This window comes from Triplophysa rosa, linkage group LG6 (assembly GCF_024868665.1).
Source record: "Triplophysa rosa linkage group LG6, Trosa_1v2, whole genome shotgun sequence".
Taxonomy (NCBI): domain Eukaryota; kingdom Metazoa; phylum Chordata; class Actinopteri; order Cypriniformes; family Nemacheilidae; genus Triplophysa; species Triplophysa rosa.
Genome location: NC_079895.1, coordinates 9,254,041 through 9,275,972, shown reverse-complemented (window position 1 = coordinate 9,275,972; position 21,932 = coordinate 9,254,041). Strand labels below are relative to the sequence as shown.

The 21,932-nt window shown below is 39.6% G+C and overlaps 2 protein-coding genes across 4 annotated transcripts; both read right to left on the bottom strand.

Moving 5' to 3' along the window:
* Nucleotides 1-8,571: 8,571 nt before the first annotated feature.
* Nucleotides 8,572-10,931, bottom strand: gatd3 (glutamine amidotransferase class 1 domain containing 3). The gene is made up of 7 exons (XM_057335891.1): nt 10,796-10,931; nt 10,306-10,358; nt 9,973-10,086; nt 9,716-9,835; nt 9,530-9,622; nt 9,245-9,401; nt 8,572-9,150 (listed from the first exon to the last, which is right to left on the bottom strand). The coding sequence occupies exons 1-7, from the start codon at nt 10,895-10,897 to the stop codon at nt 9,022-9,024; spliced, it is 768 nt and encodes a 255-aa protein (XP_057191874.1). The 5' UTR covers nt 10,898-10,931; the 3' UTR covers nt 8,572-9,021.
* Nucleotides 10,932-12,026: 1,095 nt separating this feature from the next.
* Nucleotides 12,027-21,742, bottom strand: LOC130555568 (interferon-induced GTP-binding protein Mx-like). Of its 3 annotated transcripts, none has more exons than XM_057335889.1 (12): nt 21,656-21,742; nt 19,293-19,535; nt 19,038-19,175; nt 18,763-18,914; nt 18,358-18,496; nt 18,025-18,223; nt 17,684-17,762; nt 17,428-17,550; nt 14,225-14,366; nt 13,727-13,894; nt 13,290-13,564; nt 12,027-12,583 (listed from the first exon to the last, which is right to left on the bottom strand). In XM_057335889.1, the coding sequence occupies exons 2-12, from the start codon at nt 19,513-19,515 to the stop codon at nt 12,350-12,352; spliced, it is 1,872 nt and encodes a 623-aa protein (XP_057191872.1). In that variant the 5' UTR covers nt 19,516-19,535; nt 21,656-21,742; the 3' UTR covers nt 12,027-12,349. The 3 variants fall into 3 exon arrangements, with proteins under 3 accessions (XP_057191872.1, XP_057191873.1, XP_057191870.1); XM_057335890.1 differs by having other exon boundaries at nt 20,649-21,727; XM_057335887.1 differs by having other exon boundaries at nt 19,293-21,727.
* Nucleotides 21,743-21,932: the final 190 nt, after the last annotated feature.

Below are 21,932 nucleotides of genomic sequence, written 5' to 3'. Positions count from 1 at the left end.
AATAAAAGTTTGGGTTTACATAATGTATGTCTGTGTACTGTGCATATTAATTTTGTATTTATAAAAACATACGCATTTATTTAAGAAAAATTAAAATATTATTATTAATAAACATTTACATATCATTTAAATTATTGGTAAATATAAATAAATGTAAACATTTTCTAAATATATACATGTTTGTGTGCATGTATGTGTTTATAAATACAAAATTAATATGCACACAGACATACATTATTTAAACAGACTTTATTCTGGATGCGATTAATCGCGATTAATCGTTAGACAGCCCTAAATATTATATTATCCTCTGATACAATTATTTTATTTCATTCTGTGAATCATAAATGCTTATCAGGCCAATTTTTGATAAGATGTATAATGCATTTAAACGTAATAAATGCATATCTTTCTTCCGTCCATTATCCTTTGATACTCATTGGATTTTTAAGTGTCATGGTCGTTTAAAATATTATTTACCTTCTGTTTAAACTTTCGGTATTTCAATTAGCCAAACTGTAAGCGCTTTTGAATTGTAAAGAAGTTGGGGCTGGATTTATGATTTCTTATTCTTTCACATTTTCACAGCCCTTATTAGTCATTTCAGTCATCACACAGCCTTGCTAACCGCCAAACAAACTTTCCTCATACACCATCAACCACCTCACTGCCTCTTGGCCGTACACACACGTGCACACTCACCAATTTGTAGCCGGCACAGTCACATTGTTTGTTGAGTCTCGCAGTGCAGGCCGCTTCGTTAGCTTGGCCTTTAACGAGCTGCTTAATTGAGCTGTCTAGCAGGCCACCTGTCGCCCCGCACCTCATTAGCATACTAATGCTCCTACATTGTGCTGCAGTGACAGCCAGAGAGAGAGAGAGAGAGAGAGAGAGAGAAATTTACACACACTTTGATTGACTTTTTTTACAAATATTTGAAAGTATATATTAGTTAATTTAGTTCTGTTAATGTGACACATTATTCAAAATGCACTTAAATGTTTATATGTTTTAAGTTTTAAAGACATTTCAGGGAAGTGTTTGATGATTAATTCCATTCACTACTAAAGCTGTGGCTAAATATATAAGCTTATATGTGCTGAATGAAATCTTTCTGAAATCTTTACATCAAAATTTTTACTTAGATGAAGGAGTTAATTGAGAAAAAAAGTAGAATTGATTTATAAGACTTGATTTATAGTGTGTGTTGAGCATTTTGCCTGGCCTCAACGGCCAAAATTCATCTGATCACACATTCATCTTATTACTCAGTAGGACGTAATTGGGCAATGCTACCGCAATGATCATGGAAGCTCTATGGAAAAGATTTATAGGCTTTTTCACCTTTTTACCGGGTGCACAGTTGCTCAAGTGCCTGCTTTCATTCAATTCATTACATGCAGCTGCAAGACCAAGGATATACCTGCCAAAGAAAGAGAGAGAGATGGCTTGACAGGTATTGTTGTGTGTGATTGGAGCATTCAGAACAACTATAGGCTTAAATTTGTCATACAACAACACTGTAACCAAAGAGCCTCTTACACTTCGCACAACACACACACACATATACATGACACAGTTCTCTCTCACACAAATGTAACTTTTGAGGAACAGCTCAACACTTACAGACACTCTTTGGCCCTGACCCCTGGAGGCCAAGTTCTAACCAGATGGAGAGCCGTCCACCTCAACCATTGATGACCGTAAACTTTGACCTGAAACAGGCTGACCACTCACGCTGGCCGTCTGACACACTGGCTCTGGAGGATAAACACATAGCCACATTAAAACACACATTTGGTTCTACACTCCTGTTTGATATAGACAGCGAGAAACATTCACCGGCAAGGGTCTCCAAAAAATTAGCAAAACATCCCCTACAATCTCTCTTCCACTTATGCATTGTAGCAAACACACAAAGCCTCAAAGTTTCTTTGTTTTATTGACATAGGTTTCCATAAAACTAAGCCAAACACCAAGGCGGTTTAAAATCCAAAAAGTACTTCCTGTTTGTAAACCAAAAAGCTAAAGGTCTAAGAATACATCTGCATGTGGCTTGAGTATTTGACGTGCACTAATGTGACAGCAGAAAGCTGGCACAGGCAAACCAGCCCACAAAAGATGAGAGGCACCACACTGGGTGACCTGCTCTGCTCTTATTCAGTCACAGAGAAAAGTGTGATTGGCTACATTCTTTTCCTCACTGAGAGAAGAATGATGCAGGCAAGTGCACACACCACGACATACAAAATTTAATTAATGAACATTAAAGCTATTAATATAAAAACATTGAAAATGCTTTTAAACCTTTTAAACCGGTTTCTCTCATTTACAGAATATTCAACCTTGATCTCAAAGAAAATCGTAACTATTTTACAAGGTAGCTAATTCGTCTAAATTTGTAAGATGTGAATTGTACAAAAACACGATTATTGGAAAAATCAGTACTAAAGCCCCTCCCTTAACCTCATTCCTAAACCTAACCATCACTAGCACGAAAGTAAATTGTTCTAAAACATACAAACAAGATTGCATTCTTATGTGACCCTGGACCACAAAACCAGTCATAAGGGTAATTTTCTTTTAAAGCTGAATAAATGAGCTTTTCATTGATGTGTGGCTTGTTGCCATAGAAAAACATTAGGCCAAGATACTTTTTTAAAAAGCTAGAATGTGAGGGTGCAGAAAAATCTAAATATTAAGAAAATTACTAATTTTTTTAAAGAAAATAATTAAAGTTGTAACTGGCCGTTGCTAAGAAAAAACAGATTTGTTTTGAAGCTTTCTATTGGCTTACCGCTGTAATGACGTTGAGGAGAACCCGAAAGTGGGTAATTCCCAAAGAGCGGGCAGCAGCAGAAGTTTAGGCATGTTTCCGGCCATTTTTATTTGAGATGATGCTGCATCCACTCAAAAAAATAAAATTAAAATTATTTAGGTTTAATGGAGCTTTTAAAACGTGTTATGTTTTCAGTGCCAATACGCACCTATAGGTTATTAAAAACGTTAGTTGTATTCAATTCAATTTTATTTATATCTTTTTACAGTTGCATTGTTTCAAAGCTTTACAGGATCTATAATAAAATTCAAGTACATTATCACTAACGGTATTTTTTTAACTTTAGCAACCTTTTGATCTATATATTACACAAAACATGCTGCTGTCTTAAATTTTTAGGTAATATAATTTGAACTTTCTATTTTAAACTTTGACTAGTGATGATAAAAATGTTGAAATTGCTAACCTAAATTGAGTTGAGTTAACATAACATGTTGATATTTCATATTTTTTTGTGTCAGCACATCACATAGTCTGTTATTAGACAAGACAGAAATCTACAAAAAAGAAAAATGAAAATCTTGCTGTCTGGCCGTTGCTACAACCCCTACAATCATATACTCACACACCATTGAGAAACATATGGCAGAAAAAGCAATGGACTTAGAAAAGAGGTAAGAAAAGAAATTGAAAGGTGGTTGGGGGGCGTTTCAGTGGGGACGATATCTGAAAAGGTGGCCGGGGAAATAGGGGGGAGAAAGTCATATCTATGCAGCACACACATTCAATTCTCCCACTAAATACTGAGCCTGGACAATCCAACATATGCTAATCAAGACATCAACACAGCATTTACCCGTCAAAATCAGCATCTTAGTCCCTCTCTCCCCCAAACTCATTCTTCCTGCTCTTTATTTCTCTTTTCCCCTCACCCCTCGTTAATTACCATATGTCTTTTTCTTTGATAGAGAGTCTCTTGCATGAATTAGTACAATATTGCATCCCCCTTTAAAGCCTGGCACCCCCTTTTCTCCCCCCATCCTCTTGGATTGGGCCACCTTGTGCACGTATTGGTACCGGGTTTTTCAGTACAACACTTGTCAGTGACATGCATATGGAAATTTGAGTCTCCATTTTAGCCGCTAATTCTGCCCCTCTATTTTTTGCTGTAAAGGCCCCTTGCTGTGTGCCCCCCACTATAACAACTAGGGGATGCTGGGACCTCATGCTGGGGGCAACAAGACGCTCTACTATTGAGGGAATGGGGAGGAATGGACAGGGGTCAGTGCAGGGGTACCCTAATAGACAGGACACGCTTCCCTGGTCAAACATCAGCCCACCCCTATGCGGAAGCAGGAATGATCCTGCCCAACTTACACTGACCACCTGTTGTATCTATAGAGCGGGCAGCATGGACATTGGACAGCTATGATTGTGGTTTAACACGTGACATGAAATAAGTCAAATTATTCAAGAATTTTTAAGAAATTAAAATGATAGATTTCAAGATGATGTAAAGAGGCTATCAAATAAAACTGGAAAAAATTCAAAAGCTTATAAACATTTTCTGGCACTTCCTCCTAAGTAAAAACCATTCATACCAAGCATGTCTGAGCAAATTCCAAAAGGACAAAAAAGAAAAGAACTTTGACCATATGATGTGCATGATTAACTAATAAAAGATCTTAAACAAAAGTGAAATAAAACTGAAAGTTATTATACACAACATTTTGTGAAATAAAAAATGTTGAAAAAAAGAACGAAATAAAAAAGGTGAAAATGGTATGGAACGGGAGTATATGATGTCATGAGAAAAATCCCTTACCTTGCATTGTATACGACCTACTATGACCTCACTGTAGTATAAAAGACTCTCAAGAGTATAAGCCAATCAGAATAAGAATAAAGGGAACAGGGCGAAACAGCCTTTCACACAGAACCTAATCCACAGCCTGCTATCAAACAGGCCTCTTCTGCACAAGTGTGAGAGGTTGAGAAATTCTCTCGTGCATGTGTGTGAAAGCGAAGGTGTTTGTGAGAGAAAACGAAATGACAAGTGTGGGTGGGTGTGTGTGATAGAGTGTGTGTGTGACTGGCATGCTCTTGACCTGAGGCTGTATGCTGCTAATCCTCTGATCAGGATGCCAGGGGGACACCGGGGCCTCAGGCCGGCCCCTGATAGACTGCCCCACTCACAATAATACACCAAGACCCCGGCCCATTTACATCCCACAGGGTGTCTCACGCTCATACACACACATATTTGATCTCAGACCAGGTGGAACTCGGACACTGACACAAGGAGAATTGGTGAGAAATAAACGTAAAAGGGGAGTAAAAATTGAATTACACTAAGAAATTGGGAAGAAAAAAGGATGATCATTTTGTACATCCTTTTTTTACATATAATTTTTACATCTTTTCCCGAAAAAAGCTTTAAACAGTTTTGACCAGCTTAAATTGCAATATAATATAGGGTCAATTTAGGCTGATTGGCATTTTTTTAGCTGGGCAGCACTAATCTGGAATTGAAACAAACCAGCTAAACTCACGGGTTGCACTGAAACCACATTAAACAACTAAACTAAACCCACATCTAAAGTGAAAGAAATACATCACATACTGATTAGCAGGACCATCCTGATCTAGGTTGTTTTTTTCCTTCAGCAGAACTTACTAAAGATCATAAAAGAGCTGCTTGCCAGTTTCAAGAAAGCACTGAGTGTGTTTGTATGAGTAGAAGGGTGGGGGGTGTCACCTCAGACTGCCGGGCAAATATCTACTATTTGTCTCTTTAAGAGTGGCTGTAGGCCCCAAATCCCCACATTTTGTAGGAACAAATTGTGAGAACCAGGGGTCTTGTTTGCCCAGCCTCCTTGGACGGGTAGAGTGATAAGAGGTAGGAGGAAGAAATCTCCATCAAAGAGCTCCATGCCTGGGAATAGAAGAAATAGGTGCCCTGGTCTGAGAAGCGGCCTTCGTCAGAAAGTGTGAGGTCTAAAGTAACCAGCAGGGAGACGCATCTGCCTGACCTGACCCTAAAGTGAGATAAAACAGGCAAACCAGTGCAGGTGTCCGTGCTATCAGATCACACATGCTAACAGCAGCAGAGACGACAAGGAAGATAAATTTATAAAATGATTAAAACTGAAAACATCCAGAATGAATAAAGGTTTTAAATTTTGGGTGATATTTAACAGCTGGATCGACTGTTATAAAACCGTTATTAAACCATTAATGCCTGAAAGCATTACCTTTACACAACTTTTAAATTTATGTTTAATACTTAAACATTTTAAGAGAAACTGAACTGCAAAATATGCATTAAAGATATTCTATAATTAAATCATTGTTTATTCACCCTCATCTCATTCAAAGCCTGTATAGCTTTCTTTCTTCGGTGAAACCTAAAAGAAGATATTTTGAGAAATGTCTCTGTTGTTTTGTGTCCATGAAATGGAAGTCAATGGGGCCCAATGTTGTTTGGTTACCAACATTCTTCAAAATATCTTCTATTGTACAGAGACCGCTCTTCTGTCTTTCGTCGAAAACCAACGGCAGGCAAGGGCTAAATCCTTGTCATCTGTCCTTATTCTGCTTGATCTCTCTGCTGCTTTTGACACTGTGAACGTCCAGATCCTGCTGTCCACTCTCTCCAAACTGGGCATCTCTGGAACTGCACTCAACTGGTTTGACTCTTATCTCACAGGCAGATCCTTTAAGGTATCCTGGAGAGGTGAGACATCTCGATCTCACCAGCTGACAACTGGAGTTCCTCAGGGACCAGTTCTTGCTCCTCTCCTCTTTTCAATATATACCACCTCCCTGGGTCCAATAATTAAGGCACATGGGTTTTCATACCATTTTTATGCAGATGACACGCAGCTTTATTTCTCTTTTCAACAAGATGACCCCACCATCTCTGCCCGTGTCTCTGCCTGCCTTCTGGACATCTTTTCTTGAATGAAAGAGCATCACCTACAACTCAACCTCTCCAAGACAGAACTCCTGGTTATACCAGCCCACCTATCAATTGAACACCTTACCATTCAGCTCGGATCCTCAACTATAACACCCACCAAGTCTGCGAGGAACCTGACGGTGATGTTCGACGACCAGCTGAAATTCACCTCTGACATCGCAGCAACCACTCAAACTTGCAGGTATGTGCTCTACAACATCAGGAAAATCAGGCCCTTCCTGTCGGAGCATGCCTCTCAGCTGCTAGTTCAAGCTCTGGTCAAATCAAGACTGGACTACTGCAATTCTCTGGAGGCCGGCCTTCCAACCAATGCAGTCAAGCCCTTGCAAATGATCCAGAATGCAGCTGCACGTCTAGTTTTCAATCAACCTAAAAGAACCCATGTAACACCCCTCCTGATTTCACTTCACTGCCAGTTACCGCCCGCATGAGTTTCAATTGCTGACACTGGCTTTCAGAACGATAACGGCAAATTCGCCCATTTACTTTAACTCACTGCTCTAGGTCTACATCCCCCCGTCATCTTCGGTCTGAAAATGAGCGACGCATGGTTGTTCCATCACAGCAAGGCACCAAATTGCTTGCAAAAACCTTTACTCATTCGGTTACCCTGTTGTGGAATGAACTGCCAGCCTCCACCCAAACTGCAGCATCCTTCACAACTTTCAAAAAACAGCTCAAAACATACCTGTTCCGCATTTATTTGACAAACCAATAACTGTCTATGTCTTGTCAAAAAAAATTGTTAATTCTCTCCCTTGCTTAATCCAGCTTTAATCCTCCTAGTAGCATGGCCTTGTAAGATAATGGTACTGTTTAGCGTGCTGACAAAATGTTTATATGCTCTACTTGTAAGTCACTTTGGATAAAAACGTCCGCCAAATGAATTAACGTAAATGTATTGTGTTCTACAGAAGGAAGTCAAAGAGGTTTGAAATGACATGGGTGAGTAAATGAAGAAAAAAATTTGGGTGAGCTTTAAGAATTGCTTAGAATGTGGCATTGTCCTTTTTGCTTTTATGACAGCAGGCACAAGTTTGTAAGATCAAAATTTACTTGTCTTAAAGGGCCAGCTTTTTACACTTACATAACTAAAAAGCTGTGTGTGTTTTTGCACATTGCTTAGAAACTAATACCGCAATAAGATGATGGTGGGTGCTCAGGAAATGAATAGACCACAGGTCTCTTTGAGGTGCGTGTAGCCTTGCATGATGCCGTATGATGATCGTGCTTGTAACCAGCCATGTGACTAATCCTGTTAGTCCAAAACCCACCCATTTTTCTTTCACCGTTGTTTCTCATCCTCTTGGAAAACACCCATTTCTTTGATTTTTCATGCCCTGATTTCCCGAAAGATAATAGATAATCTGGGTAATTAATAATTTTGATTAATCTGAACAGTGTTTAAATATTCTGAACACTTGCCCCGGTTTCACAGACAAGGTTTAAGGCTAGTCCCAGACTAAAAGGAATTTTGAGCCGTCTTAACTGAAAATATCTTCCCCTGACATATCTTAAAATATGTCACTGCCATTGTTTTGTCTCAAGACGCACATCCGTAATGTTGTTTCTAAGGCATTTTAATAAAAGTGACTTAAATAGCCTAAATGAACTAAGGATAGTCCTGAGGTAGGCTAAGCCTCGTCTATGAAACCGGGCCATAAGCACGTAAATATATAAATCTATATAATCTATTCCAAAGAATATAACATCACGTGACAATCAGTTACGGATGACTTTACTATTAAAGTTTTATTTTTATTACATACACTTTATTATTATTAAAAAAATAAACAACACAAATACTCAATATTTGCTTTATTGAGAATTTTAAATTTCAACACGGTCTATGCTATAACACTTAAAGAATAAAAGGATCCACTTTTAATTTGTGCATTGCATTAAGTTGGTAAACTAAATTCTCTTTCAGTTTTTTTTTAATGGTTGAAAAGCTTAAATTAAATATGTTCAGTATTTTTGATAAAGATTTCCAAAATAGGAATTATGGAGCGACGTTTGTTCACATTTTCCATTTCAAAATAGATAATACCTTATATACTGATTTTATATTCAATAATACTGTTTCATCCTTCATTAGATATTCAGTGAAATCAAGCCTTCATTATTAAAACAGAGAGAGCCCTCTACTGGACGTTCTCAAAAATACTATTAGCACTGTCACACAGTTTGATTAGTGATGTCTGACAATCTCGTCTGATACAGATTCCATATACTTCAGGACCAGCTGTTCTATGCAGTTTCACTTTCCAGTGAGCTTGAGAACGTCTCTCACCATAGCGCCAATCCCATCAAAGATCAAGTGCAGCTTAGTTTCACACATGAATGCAGGTGTGGTCACCACCTTATTCTTCTGGTCCACGTGGGCTTCGTGATGGACAAAGGTTAAGGGTAATTCGGCCATATGGAAAACAAAAAAAGCTGAAAGCTGAAAAAAAGAGATCTACTCTGTACAGTAAGGATATGGTGACTTCTTTAACCGTATGCTTGGCTCCCAGTGCAGTGATGGCTTGAGCAGTACCAGCATACGGCCACTTCCCACCTTCCTCCTCCTCATGGCCCACTGTCACATCCACACCCGGCAAAACCTTAGCAGCCAGCACCGGAGATATACAGCACAACCTGGGGACCACAGGACAAGATATGAAATTGTCTTTATAGTACTGAAAATACAATACACGTTATCTTAGGATGTGTGCACACAGTACATAAAAACAAACCCTTCCAAATCGGACAGACAGATCATTTACCCAATTGGCTTTCCAGCTCTATGAAAATCTTTTAAAACACGCTCCACATCCTTATTCATCTTACAGTCCTTTCCGTCAACAGCAAATGTTGACCTGATAATGGCAAAGATATAGAATATAAAGTACGTACAATTTTATTTAATAATTTGTAATAAATGTATGCATTAAAAATAGATCTCAACTCACAGATTTTTAGCTGCCCCAAAACCACCAGGAAAGATGACTGCATCATAATTACCAGCATTCAGTTTCGTCAATTCTGTGATGTTTCCCCTGGCGATACGTGCTGACTCTGACAAAACATTCCTAATATATCAAAAGATTAAACAAAGTAAAAACGGAACACTTAAGCAAGATAATACATTTTTAATGACTTTTTTATTTTCTGTGGAACATGAGATGTTATGTAGATTGGACAGTCATGACTTCAGAAGGCATCTTACCTTGATTCTTTCTCTACAGGCTGACCTTTGCTGTGATCTATTACATGCATCTGAAACACATCAGGTGCAAACATCTGGACCTCTGCACCTCCTCGACTAAGATGCACAAGGATTCTACAAATAAATAGATTTTTTTTATTTAATTAAAAAGGCATATCAGTGGCCTTGAAATATCCTTGAAAAAGATATAACTTTTAAATATTGTATAATTAGAGTTCTATGAGAGAAAGTTAAAAACAAGCAAAACAGGGACATTTGAATTCTACTGGTTCTCTCGACTGATCATTTTTACAGTAAAATGATGATACAAAAATAAAAAAACTATAAACTCACGCCGATGCCTCATGGATTTCAGTGCCATCATAAACACCACATCCAGATAACACCTAGAGACAGCAGAATGAAAACATGTTGGTATGCAGCTTTGAGGTAAAAGCTTAGAGGTGTTAAAACGATGTAAAAGAGGTTGGAATTGTGTATGCATATAATACCAGTACTATAATAATAGTAGCACTATGTAAATGTAATTTTTTGGTGTTAAAATCTCTGGGACCACTTTAGTTTAGTTTTAACTTCCCATTATCTGCAGTTTTATTCTGCTTCTTCTTGACTACTTTAAACAAAGGATTGTGGAATGACCTGAACCCCGTTCATTGGATGTTTGTTATTTTCATACATCATCATAAATGAAAACCCAAAACTAAGCCACTTTAGATACCTAACACATAAATCTAAAGCCGAGTTAAATTGGTGCAAGTATTCTGACATGCAGCCTCAAAACAGCCACGCGCAACAACCATTTCGTATGCGTTTAAATACTTACTATAGCGACTTTTGCACCTGTGCAATTTGACGTTGCGTGAAATTGAGCGGATAGCGCATATTTAATGTGCGCAGATCGAAGCAGTGACCGTAAAGCAAACATGCTTCTGACAGAGGACGGACAACAACTGATTTCTTCTCGGTAACGGCATATGAAATACCATGGGCATATACCGCCACCTACCGTTTACTGTGCAATCAACCAACATCTCAACTACATTACATTTACATTTAGTCATTTATCAGACGCTTTTATCCAAGGCGACTTACAAATGAGGTAAACAATGGAAGCAATTGTAGGCACATTGTACAACGTTGTAGGCATTCAAGGTTTAAATTTCTGTAAAGGTGAAATGGTAAGCATTTTTTTATTATTATTGCATTGCATAAATGCAAAATATCTGGGATTCATTAAAAAAATTAAACATTGCTTTACAGCTGACTGGATCTGACGTCATCCCCCTGAGGTCAAACATTAAACTTGTTTATTTAGGTTTATGATATTAACCAAAATCTTTGTTCATTTTCACTTTAAAATTCAAAATGATAACTTTTAAATTCTTTATTTATATATATAATATGTCAAATACTATTTTTTTTGGAAAAACTGATTACATTTTGCTTTTTGGTTGATTCATGGTATTTAGGTTTAAGTTAAACACCTTTTGGTATATGTTATTCCATAAAACTATTGAGACTTTATACACACTTTCACTGTAGCTACCCGATACATTTTACGCCATTTTGGAGACAGTACTGAGCTGGAACTGAAACCCTTAATAACAAGTCATTCATGAACTAGATAATAGTAAAAAATAATAATAACTGGTTGTGTAATAATAATAAACATGTGTAACAGCAGGTAAATAGTTTATTTATTTTCAAGATAAGTTCAAGGAAAGATGGTATATGGACCAAAAAAATATGATGGCCTTCTTAAAAACCCTTACAGAAAAGACACACGAAAATCACATGTGCAAAAAACACATGTGATCACATGTGAAATGTGTGTTTTTGGAACATTTTGGTGTGAATTCCATGTGAATTCCCACGTGAAACCCATGGGATAACATGTAAAAACCCATGGGATAACATATGCGACATGTCTCCACATGTGATCACATGTTCTTCACGTCACCACATGTTGCACATGTCATCCCATGGGTTTTTACATGTTATCCCATGGGTTTCACGTGGGAATTCACATGGAATTCACACCATAATGTTCCAAAAACACACATTTCACATGTGATCACACGTGTTTTTTGCACATGTTAAACACATGTTGTATACATGTGATCACATGCGAAAAACATGTGAAATTCATGTGTCTTTTCTGTAAGGGAAAACTTCTTAACAGAACAGCTGCATGGAATAAACCATTGTAAATCAAAATAATGTGACTTTAAAATGTTGCAAATGAACTAAACATGGCTACAGTGGAACACAGCAATAATATGAAATGTAAAATATATGAATTAAAAAGAACAGAAATAACGTATACTAATAGCCTAGACTCTGAAGCTTCTGTAAATGGTATATTAAAAAACAGTGCTCAAACTTCAGAGCGCAAAAACTTGGACAGAAGTTTGCCCGCATTCTTCAGGCGCTCCAAACGCTCTTTCAGCTCTTTTCTTTTACGAGCAACCTTAGCATCTTCTCCGAGCAGATCTTCTACATCGCATCTTCCAATAATGGCATACATTGCATTCTGGAGTTGAGATATGTACTGATCCACATGGTACAGAACTATCAGCGGAACTTGATTAGCCAGACGATCAGAGGTGATCTAGTAGCAAATACATACAAAAGACATTTAAAATCATTCTAAACTTGAAATGCACAACTGTAGATTGCAAAATGTCACATTGTTCTATCCTAACTTTGATCATACTTTTATTTTAAATGTGACCTGTATAATTTTTTGTAAAAATGTTTCAAATGTTTTTTAATCCCAAATTAATTTGGGTTAGGGCTGTCAAACGATTAACCACAATTAATCGCATCCAGAATAAAAGTTTGTGTTCACATAATATGTATGTGTACTGCGCATATTATATGTATATTTCGGAAATATTTTCATGTATTTATTTCTATTTACCTATAATTTAAATTATATATGAACGTTTATAAATGTTTCTATTTTTCTTAAATATATGCATGCATGTGTTTATAAATACAAAATTATTATGGACAGTACACAGACAAATATTAACACCAACTTTTCTTCTGGATGCGATTAATCGTTTGACAGTCCTAGAGGGAATACAATTATTTGTCAAGGGGAAATTTATATTTATATTTATTCATTTGGCAAATACTGTATACTTCCCATGTATATTACAATAATGTAAATAAATTGTTTAAACAGTTACAGTATGTAAACTATACTAACTGATTAAGCTAATGAATATAAAACTAATAACTTGTTTAGCTTTCCCATAATATTTTTCCTTTGGTATATGAACAGTTGCATGAATGTTACAAATGATTACCGTTAAATAGGCATTGAGATGCCTCGCCATGTCTCGTACATCGCTGATTTGCGCTACACTTGAATGCTGTTGTACAGCACCTTGCTGGCGAATGTGAAGAGAGTCTTGACAGTAGACGATCTTCTCCATCCTAAACTGAGACTGCACTTTCTCCTCCGCTTTCTGAAATTCTTCTTTCAGAAAATCTTCAATTGGATATTCAGCTTCCCTTAAAAGTCGAGGAAACCTCTGAAAGTGTCGGTTAACAATAGTGTTCACGCAAGAGTGAACAATATCTGTTAAAAAAATGGGGGCCCAGAAGACAATCATGACAAACAATTACTATGTGCATATCAGCCACTAATTTTTCTCAATCATTTTTTGGGGTGCTGGTAACTATACACATATATATACAAGCCCAAAACAATGTCCGAACTATGGTAAATGCTGCTCCTCACCTCTGACATCTTTGAGGAGCTTTAAAGCAGGTTCCTCTAGCTCATCAACATGTTTCCTGACAAGGCTTTCAAATGTCGTGTTGTTAACAACTCCAGGAAGCTCCTTTCCTCTCTGAGCTCTTATGTCATCTACAGCTTCATGCCTAAGTTTTTTCTCCGCTAGAGACGCTGGACAAAGAGTTATGAAGGAAACCCTTTGAAGGCTTCCAATGTCACACATACAGAGGTGGCAACGTACAGTATTTTCAAGGAATCACAATCGCAGGAAACAAATTACAAATGTTTACTAGTAGGTTTAAAATGCTAAACCACTATAGACTTTTGACCCACTAACACTGTTACTGTTAATTGTAAATGGCAAAATTATTAGCAGAAATAATTTTTTACCCATAGAATATCTAAATAAACTGCAAATGTAACAAAATATATTTATCAGAGACACCAGTGACACAAATTCTCCTGGGCAATGCTAACTCTCTAATATTATCCCAAACTCACTCTTAGCGGTTTTGTCATCCAGGAGCCATTTCCATGTATCGCATTCCTTCCTGATTTTTGTGTAGACCCTCTTGCCTGAGATTTTTAGGTCGTCTTCTGCTCTTTTTACACTTTCAAGTACATCATTGTACTGGTGAATTTTCTAAATAACACAGGTGTCATCAAGTTAATAGATTAAAGAAAAAAGCCACACACAAACACTGAAGGGGTGTAATATGTAAGGGACAATCCACAGCTAGCTGTGCATAAATAAAGGATTTTAATGCATGACATGAAGGCAAAGAAAATCCTTAAAATCCTTCAATACACAGCTGTGGATTATTGTCACAATCCACCGTCTGCCCTCACTTACAACTGGACTACACTTCCCATAATCCTTTTCACCATCTCACCTGATCCCCATCATTTGAACATTATTAGTTTATCCACGTCACCTGTTTATGTCTCATTATCTGTGTTATATAAGTTCTCTTCTTTGGTTGTTTCATGGTCCAGTATTGAATGTTTTGGTGTTGTGGTTTCCCTGAGTTCGTCGTGGATTAAAGATATCCTTCTGATTACCTGCTCGTTTTGTCTGTTCCCTGCGCAAACCGTGACAGAATACTGGACCCATAATTCAAGATGCCAACGCTTCCACCAGGACTAGCCAATGTCCTCAAGGCAGACATGGCAATACGGGAGATGCGACAGGCTGGACGACCTCTTGAAAGGTACGCGGAGGAATTTGTGGAGTTGAGCTATTGGGTGAGTTGGAGCGATCCTTTTTTGAATAATATATTTCTGACTGGTCTGGATTATGATCTGCTCGCCCTTCTCGTGCTCCCCTTCGCGGAAGATTCCTCGCTGGAGGACTTCCGCGTTGGGGATGCCGAGGAGGACTTGAGCGGTCGTCATCCAGAACCAGTGGAGAGAGGGGGATCAGCTCTGACTCGCTCGATATCCGCTCCGCACTCCTCCGCAAAACCTCATCGTCGTAGAAAACGGCGAGGACGCCGCCACGCCTCTCCAGCCAGTTCCGAGCCGATCCAGCCCGACTTCGAAGCCTGTTCCGAGCAGTTCCCGCTCAGCTTCCAAGCCTGTTCCGAGCTGGACCTGTCGGGACTGCCAGAGATCCGCGAGCCGGTCCCGCCCGGACTTCCAGAGATCCTCGAACCAGCCCCGTCCGGTCTTCCAGAGATCCACGAGCCGGTCCTGTCCGGCCTGCCAGAGATCCGTGAGCCGGTCCCGCCCAGCCTTCAATAGCCGCCAGAGCCCGCTAAAGAGGAGAATCTACTGGACTTGTGGGTAGATTGGGAAGAACCTTGCTTACTGCCTGGGGGTTCTGAACTGCCTGTTTGCCCTGCTACCTCTACGGAGGTAGCTCCTCTACCCCTGGCGCTTCCGCTTCTGGAAGTCGCGTTATGGTGTGTCTGGGCCGCACACATGTCCCTAGAAACCCCAAGAAGATCGGAACTTCCACCCACCCTCCCTCTCCAACCTCCTCGTCCCAAGCCAACAGCACCACGGCAGCAGCTACATCCTGGCAGCCCCTCGTCTCACCCTCAGCCATCCATCGGTGGTGAGGGATCGCCATGGGTCTACCAGTCAGCATCAGCTGCATGGCAGAAGGATCCTCAGTCTCCGTCCTCAGCCTCTGAACCCCAGACTCCACCTCGGCCCATCGACCCCGTCACGTCCCCTCAGCCTCATCCTCCCTCGTCTGCATCATCGTCCGGTCGTCCACTGGCTCGGCCTGGCTCCCTCCTCCCTCCGGATCCATCTGGGTCAGTCGGCGAGCCGCCTTCGCCTAAGGACTCTGCTCCTCCTGCTACGCCTCGTCGCTCCGTCCCGTCAGCTCTGTTGGCCTTCTCCCTCCCGTCGACTACTCCTTGGTCACCAGTCGCTCCAGTCTCGCCGCGGACTCCCAGGTCTCCGCCTCCGCCTCGGTCGAGTGCGACTTCGGTTCCGCCTGGTCCCGCTGGATCCTCGGTGTCACCCTGGCTCATCGGCTTTCTGTCTCTGCCTCAGACTCTACCTCCACCTGGGTCGCCTCTATCAGTTGGCTCCTTGACGTCGTCAGCCTCTCCTCCTCCACGGCGCCATCCTCCATCGGCTCCTTCGGCGGTCACCATCAAAGTAGTGGTTTGGATTCCCGCTGGTTCATCCTGCTCCGGTCCCCTTCTGTCTCCGCGCTGGCTCCTTCTCCCATCTACACCCCCTTGGTTCTTCTGGTTGTCTGCCTGTCCTCACCTGTCTTCCACCAAGCGCCGTCCTCCTCCTGAACCCCCACCCGCCATCCTCTGTTGGATCTGTTACGGCGTGAGGTCGCGCCTTTTCGGGAGGGGGCGTTCTGTCACAATCCACCGTCTGCCCTCACTTACAACTGGACTACACTTCCCATAATCCTTTTCACCATCTCACCTGATCCCCATCATTTGAACATTATTAGTTTATCCACGTCACCTGTTTATGTCTCATTATCTGTGTTATATAAGCTCTCTTCTTTGGTTGATTCATGGTCCAGTATTGAATGTTTTGGTGTTGTGTTTTCCCTGAGTTCGTCGTGGATTAAAGATATCCTTCTGATTACCTGCTCGTTTTGTCTGTTCCCTGCGCAAAACGTGACAATTATCCAGTTTATACCATGGTCATTTACCAAGTTAAAATTTGGCAAGTTAAAGCTGTTATTGGTGTTTGCAGTGCAATTTTTGATCCAACGGGTAAAAATGTCAGCTTTAAAGGTGCTGTGTGTATTTTTTAGCGGCATCTAGCGGTGAGGTTACGAATTGCAACCAACCGTTCACTCCAAACCCTCCCTTTTGAAGCACTACGGAGGCCGAGAGAGGATTAAGATGTTGACACATTTTCGCTTCTTTCCCGAATGAGATAACGTATTTACAATGTTATGTATATTATATTGGATTTCTGGCAATAGATCCTCCAAAAAACGACACACTGGCCCTTTAAATCTAACACAGGGGTAAATAATGGTGATCAAGGTGACTGGAACTTACTTACTGCCCGTTATGCCATCTGGCATGTAGGGCAGCAACAAAAGTTCTCCACTCCTGCGCCTTCCTCTCTACAGTGGCCCAGGACTGCTTCATAGCTTTCACTGGAACTATGTGCATTAAACGGTTTAAATGCACAACTTTGAGTCAATCGGAACCAAGTATTCAGACCAGACCATGGTATAAATACAATCATTTGTAACATATTTTCACCTTAATCAGAAAATTGTTCTTTTCATGTCGATCAAGAGGAACTTCATCTCCCAGCAATTTGAGATCCTCAGTGGTCTTTGCTAGTTTCATCTCAAGTTCTTCCTGTAACTGTGGCAGTGAATTCTAAAGGTAAAGAAATGACATAGTAATCCATTTTTTTTAGAAATCTAGAATTGTTGTACTCCAAAGACTTTTACTACAACACATGCTCAGTTTCTTGTTAATGCTTTTATGTCATGCAATTTCGCATACGTACGGTAATGTGTATAACCAATTCATTAGTGAGTTTTTTTGCCAGAAGGGGTATTGTAGCTTTACCGTCCTCCAGAAGAGGCCTAAAGGAAAAAATGAAGTTCAATAATGACAATGACTCCATAAGGAAAATAGCCCTATAAAATTAAGGGCCATCCATGGTTTGCAAGGCAATAATAAAACGCATTCTGAAATGTAAAACGTGCTATACTAAAATGTAGATTTTTTTCAAAAAGGATGATGGCCATATTACATTATAATTTACATAGAGTTTGGCTATTTTGTTATTTATGTATTGCTACAATATGGTTGTAATGTAAAAAGAAAGCAAAACACAATTCTTACCTAAAATGAGCACTTTCATCAAAAAACATTCTTTCTTGATCCAAGGCTTCGGCCAGAGTAAGCTTGTCATTGATATCTTGCTGGCCCCGGCACTTAACAATCATGTAGCCCTTCTTTATTGGTATCACAAGATTGTTAACTGTTTTGACTACTGTCTCCTCCATGCCTTTGTCCACCAAATCTGGTTTAGTCAGAATACCTGCAAGAATTAAGATTAATAACGTTTTAAATAATGTTTTGTTTTTTTCACAAAGCAAGACCACATGAACAAAGTCTGTGAAAATTGAATTCACTTATTCAATCAGTAGATTTATTGAAATAAACAGTACATACCCAGTGTCCTGTACCCATCTGGATCCACATTTGACGCCATCTGTAGTGCTTCAGTGGTGGCAATATCAATGTTTGCCGGCACAACCACCAAGCTGATGGTCTCTTGTTTTTTAATAAACTTTTCAATTAGATCTTTAATCTGTTAAAGAAAATCTCCATTACCACAGTACTGACCTAATTACCTTTCATATTTGCTCATGGATGAGAACTTTTATCTTGAGTCTGTAGCATTATTTAATTGATCGTGTACAGTATAAATACCATTCAAATGATTTCCTAACATTTGCATTAAAGAAAAGTAAAAACTGTGTTTTAACCTGGCTGGTTGGCAACCAAGCTAGATCACTCAACACTTATAAATCACTTATAAACACTTATAAATACTGTAGATCTATTAAATCTTACCTGTTTCATGATGTCTTTTGGCTGGTTGCCAGTGGCAACCCTAGCAATGCCTGGCAGGTCAATGAGAGTAAGATCAGGAACATCATTGGACCGGATCTCTAAAGTGATCATCTCATGACTGATTCCTTCTTGTCCTGCCAATGCCATCTGAGCTACATACACATACACAATAGATAATGTTATGCTGACATCACCATTGCCCCACAGCTGACAACAAATTGAATACACTATTGAAGACGTTCATCAAATTTCTTTAGAATCTGTGCGAAACACACCATCTAAGATAGCATTCTCTATTTCTGCTGGACTTTCTAGTTCCATGTGTTGGTCCTTAAATGACAACCATCCAAGCCAGGTGTCTTCATCTCTAACTTTCTTCAGTTTGAGGACAAGGGGACATCGAGTGACAATACCTGTGTTTATAGATGGTAAGCTATTTTTAATTGACCTATTATTTTTATGGAGAGAACTACCGTGCAAACAGGTGCGACTTCCATGCAGTGTATTGAATTGTGTTTGCATTATTTAACCTGTTCCTCTGGGCAATGCCACCCCAGACAGCGCCTCCAATACAGAACTCTTTCCTGAGCTCTGATCACCGATAACAGCAATAGCTGGCAGGTTCAGGTCTTTCTCAACACCAAGTGCCCTGAGACTGTCAACAAGGTCAATGCGAGGACGCACCTTGTCTTCATAGTGTTGGTCCAGACCACAACTCATATTACCTCGCTTTGAAGAACGTTGTGAAGACATGTTTGAATTTTATGCTGCTTCTGCAAAATATGACAAACAAGTTAGTCTACGCATACATAAAATTAATTAAAAAGTAGGTAAAATGATTAAAGGCAACATATTAATGGCGCATTTCCACTACTCAGCTTACAGCTTACCAACTTTATGGAGATGCAGATTTCATTTTCCAACAGGACTTGGCACCTGCACACAGTGCCAAAGCTACCAGTACCTGGTTTAAGGACCATGGTATCCCTGTTCTTAATTGGCCAGCAAACTCGCCTGACCTTAACCCCATAGAAAATCTATGGGGTATTGTGAAGAGGAAGATGCGATATGCCAGACCCAACAATGCAGAAGAGCTGAAGGCCACTATCAGAGCAACCTGGGCTCTCATAACACCTGAGCAGTGCCACAGACTGATCGACTCCATGCCACGCCACATTGCTGCAGTAATTCAGGCAAAAGGAGCCCCAACTAAGTATTGAGTGCTGTACATGCTCATACTCTTCATGTTCATACTTTTCAGTTGGCCAAGATTTCTAAAAATCCTTTCTTTGTATTGGTCGTAAGTAATATTCTAATTTTCTGAGATACTGAATTTGGGATTTTCATTAGTTGTCAGTTATAATCATCAAATTAAAAGAAATAAACACTTGAAATATATCAGGCTGTGTGTAATGAATGAATATAATATACAAGTTTCACTTTTTGAATGGAATTAGTGAAATAAATCAACTTTTTGATGACATTCTAAGTATATGACCAGCACCTGTATATGAAAACAGACATTTTAATAGAAATATAACTGGGTTGTATAAAAAAGCAAACAGAATGGTTTTAAAAGAAACAATCAAACGTTATACAACGAATAATTAAATTAACAATTACAATTCACTCGTAGGCCCATTTTATCACTACATTTCTAGAAAAACAATCCCACAAACGCACAAATTCAATATTGAGCAAATAAACGCTTAATTGAACAAATGTGCTAACCGCCATGCTTATCTCGTTGTCAATAACTCCGCCCCTCACTTCCATTCTGTAGCTGTGGTTTAGAAACTGTGGTTCTGAAACTGCGGCTGCGGTTCTGCAGCTGAATATATATCGCCGGTCGAGTAATTCTTGGTTCTTGGGTTTCCTTTAATTACCTTTTTCGTCTAGGCTCCAGTGATGTTTTTGTCACCCGGTGTCTACTTCTTGTCTGCCTGCAGCGCAAGTCCCGCTATGTCTACCATGGTTTCCCGGCTGGTAGTTTGGATAGCTTGTGGAAGGGCTTTTCCGTCTGCCGTGCCGCTCCGCCTTTAGAGGAACTCTTGCCGGTCTAGAATATTACTCTTGTGAACGTCTCCTGTCGGATTTATGGACATCGTCCGAGCGTATGTTTCCTGTCGGTCTTGTGGACGCGATCTCCAGTACTTCCCGTGTGGTCAAGAAGGACTCGGGGATCATTATATTATCTGAACTGTTTTGGATTATTACCTGAACTCTGCCTAGTGGATTATCATCTCCACCTAGTGGTTTTTGGAGTTTTCCTGACAAAAACTGTAATAAACTGTCAATGTACGTGAAATGCAAAAAGGGTGAAAACATTTTCGAAAGCATGCTGTACCGTAAATTTACTGACACCCCCAAAACTAAGCCATGCCACACCTAATCCTTATCCTACCCATAGTGGAGAATGCGGGTAGTTGTAATCTGGCAGGGAGTCAAAATTCAACACAACACGAGCAGAAAAACGACCGGGGTGCCCTTGAACAAGGAATTTCCCCCAAAATTGCTCCTCAGGCGCTGATAGCTGCATTGAAGTTGAAGCATTCGTATATTTCTGTTATTTTATTTCATGTTTATTTCTAGATACATTTGTATTTTTTACAGTAATCCTTTCTATATGTGTAATCCAATTTCTAATTCAATTGAATAAATAAACATTTTAATATCACTTACACGTCAATGGTTAAGCTTCCTTTACAGTATTAAATAAGTTTGGTATACACACAGGAGATCAACTCTAATAAATTGGGAAAACGAGTTTTCACAAACCATTCGCGCAATCGTTTGGATTTAGGCTACCTCAGCATTCTTTTTAAAATAAATAAAAAATAATGTAGTCAGCCAAAAGCACACAATTTAAAGTGTGGAAAAACTGAATACTCACTGAATTCCAGCCACCGATAGATAGCCTAGACACACGAGCGCGAGTCAAACTCATGGGTTTTGGTTTCATTTTTTATAAGTATGTAGCCTATGACTCCTCTCAATATCATATTTCCCCCGTCAACTCCCCGCCCCTCGCATTTTGTTTCTATTCCAGTAATTTCTACCGGGAAATACCCGTAAACGCGAGAGACCGCTGCAATCACGAATCTCACGACTTGCAACTCGTACAGTATGTACTATGTAGCATTAATGCAGCGTCCCACACCTCGGGTTTG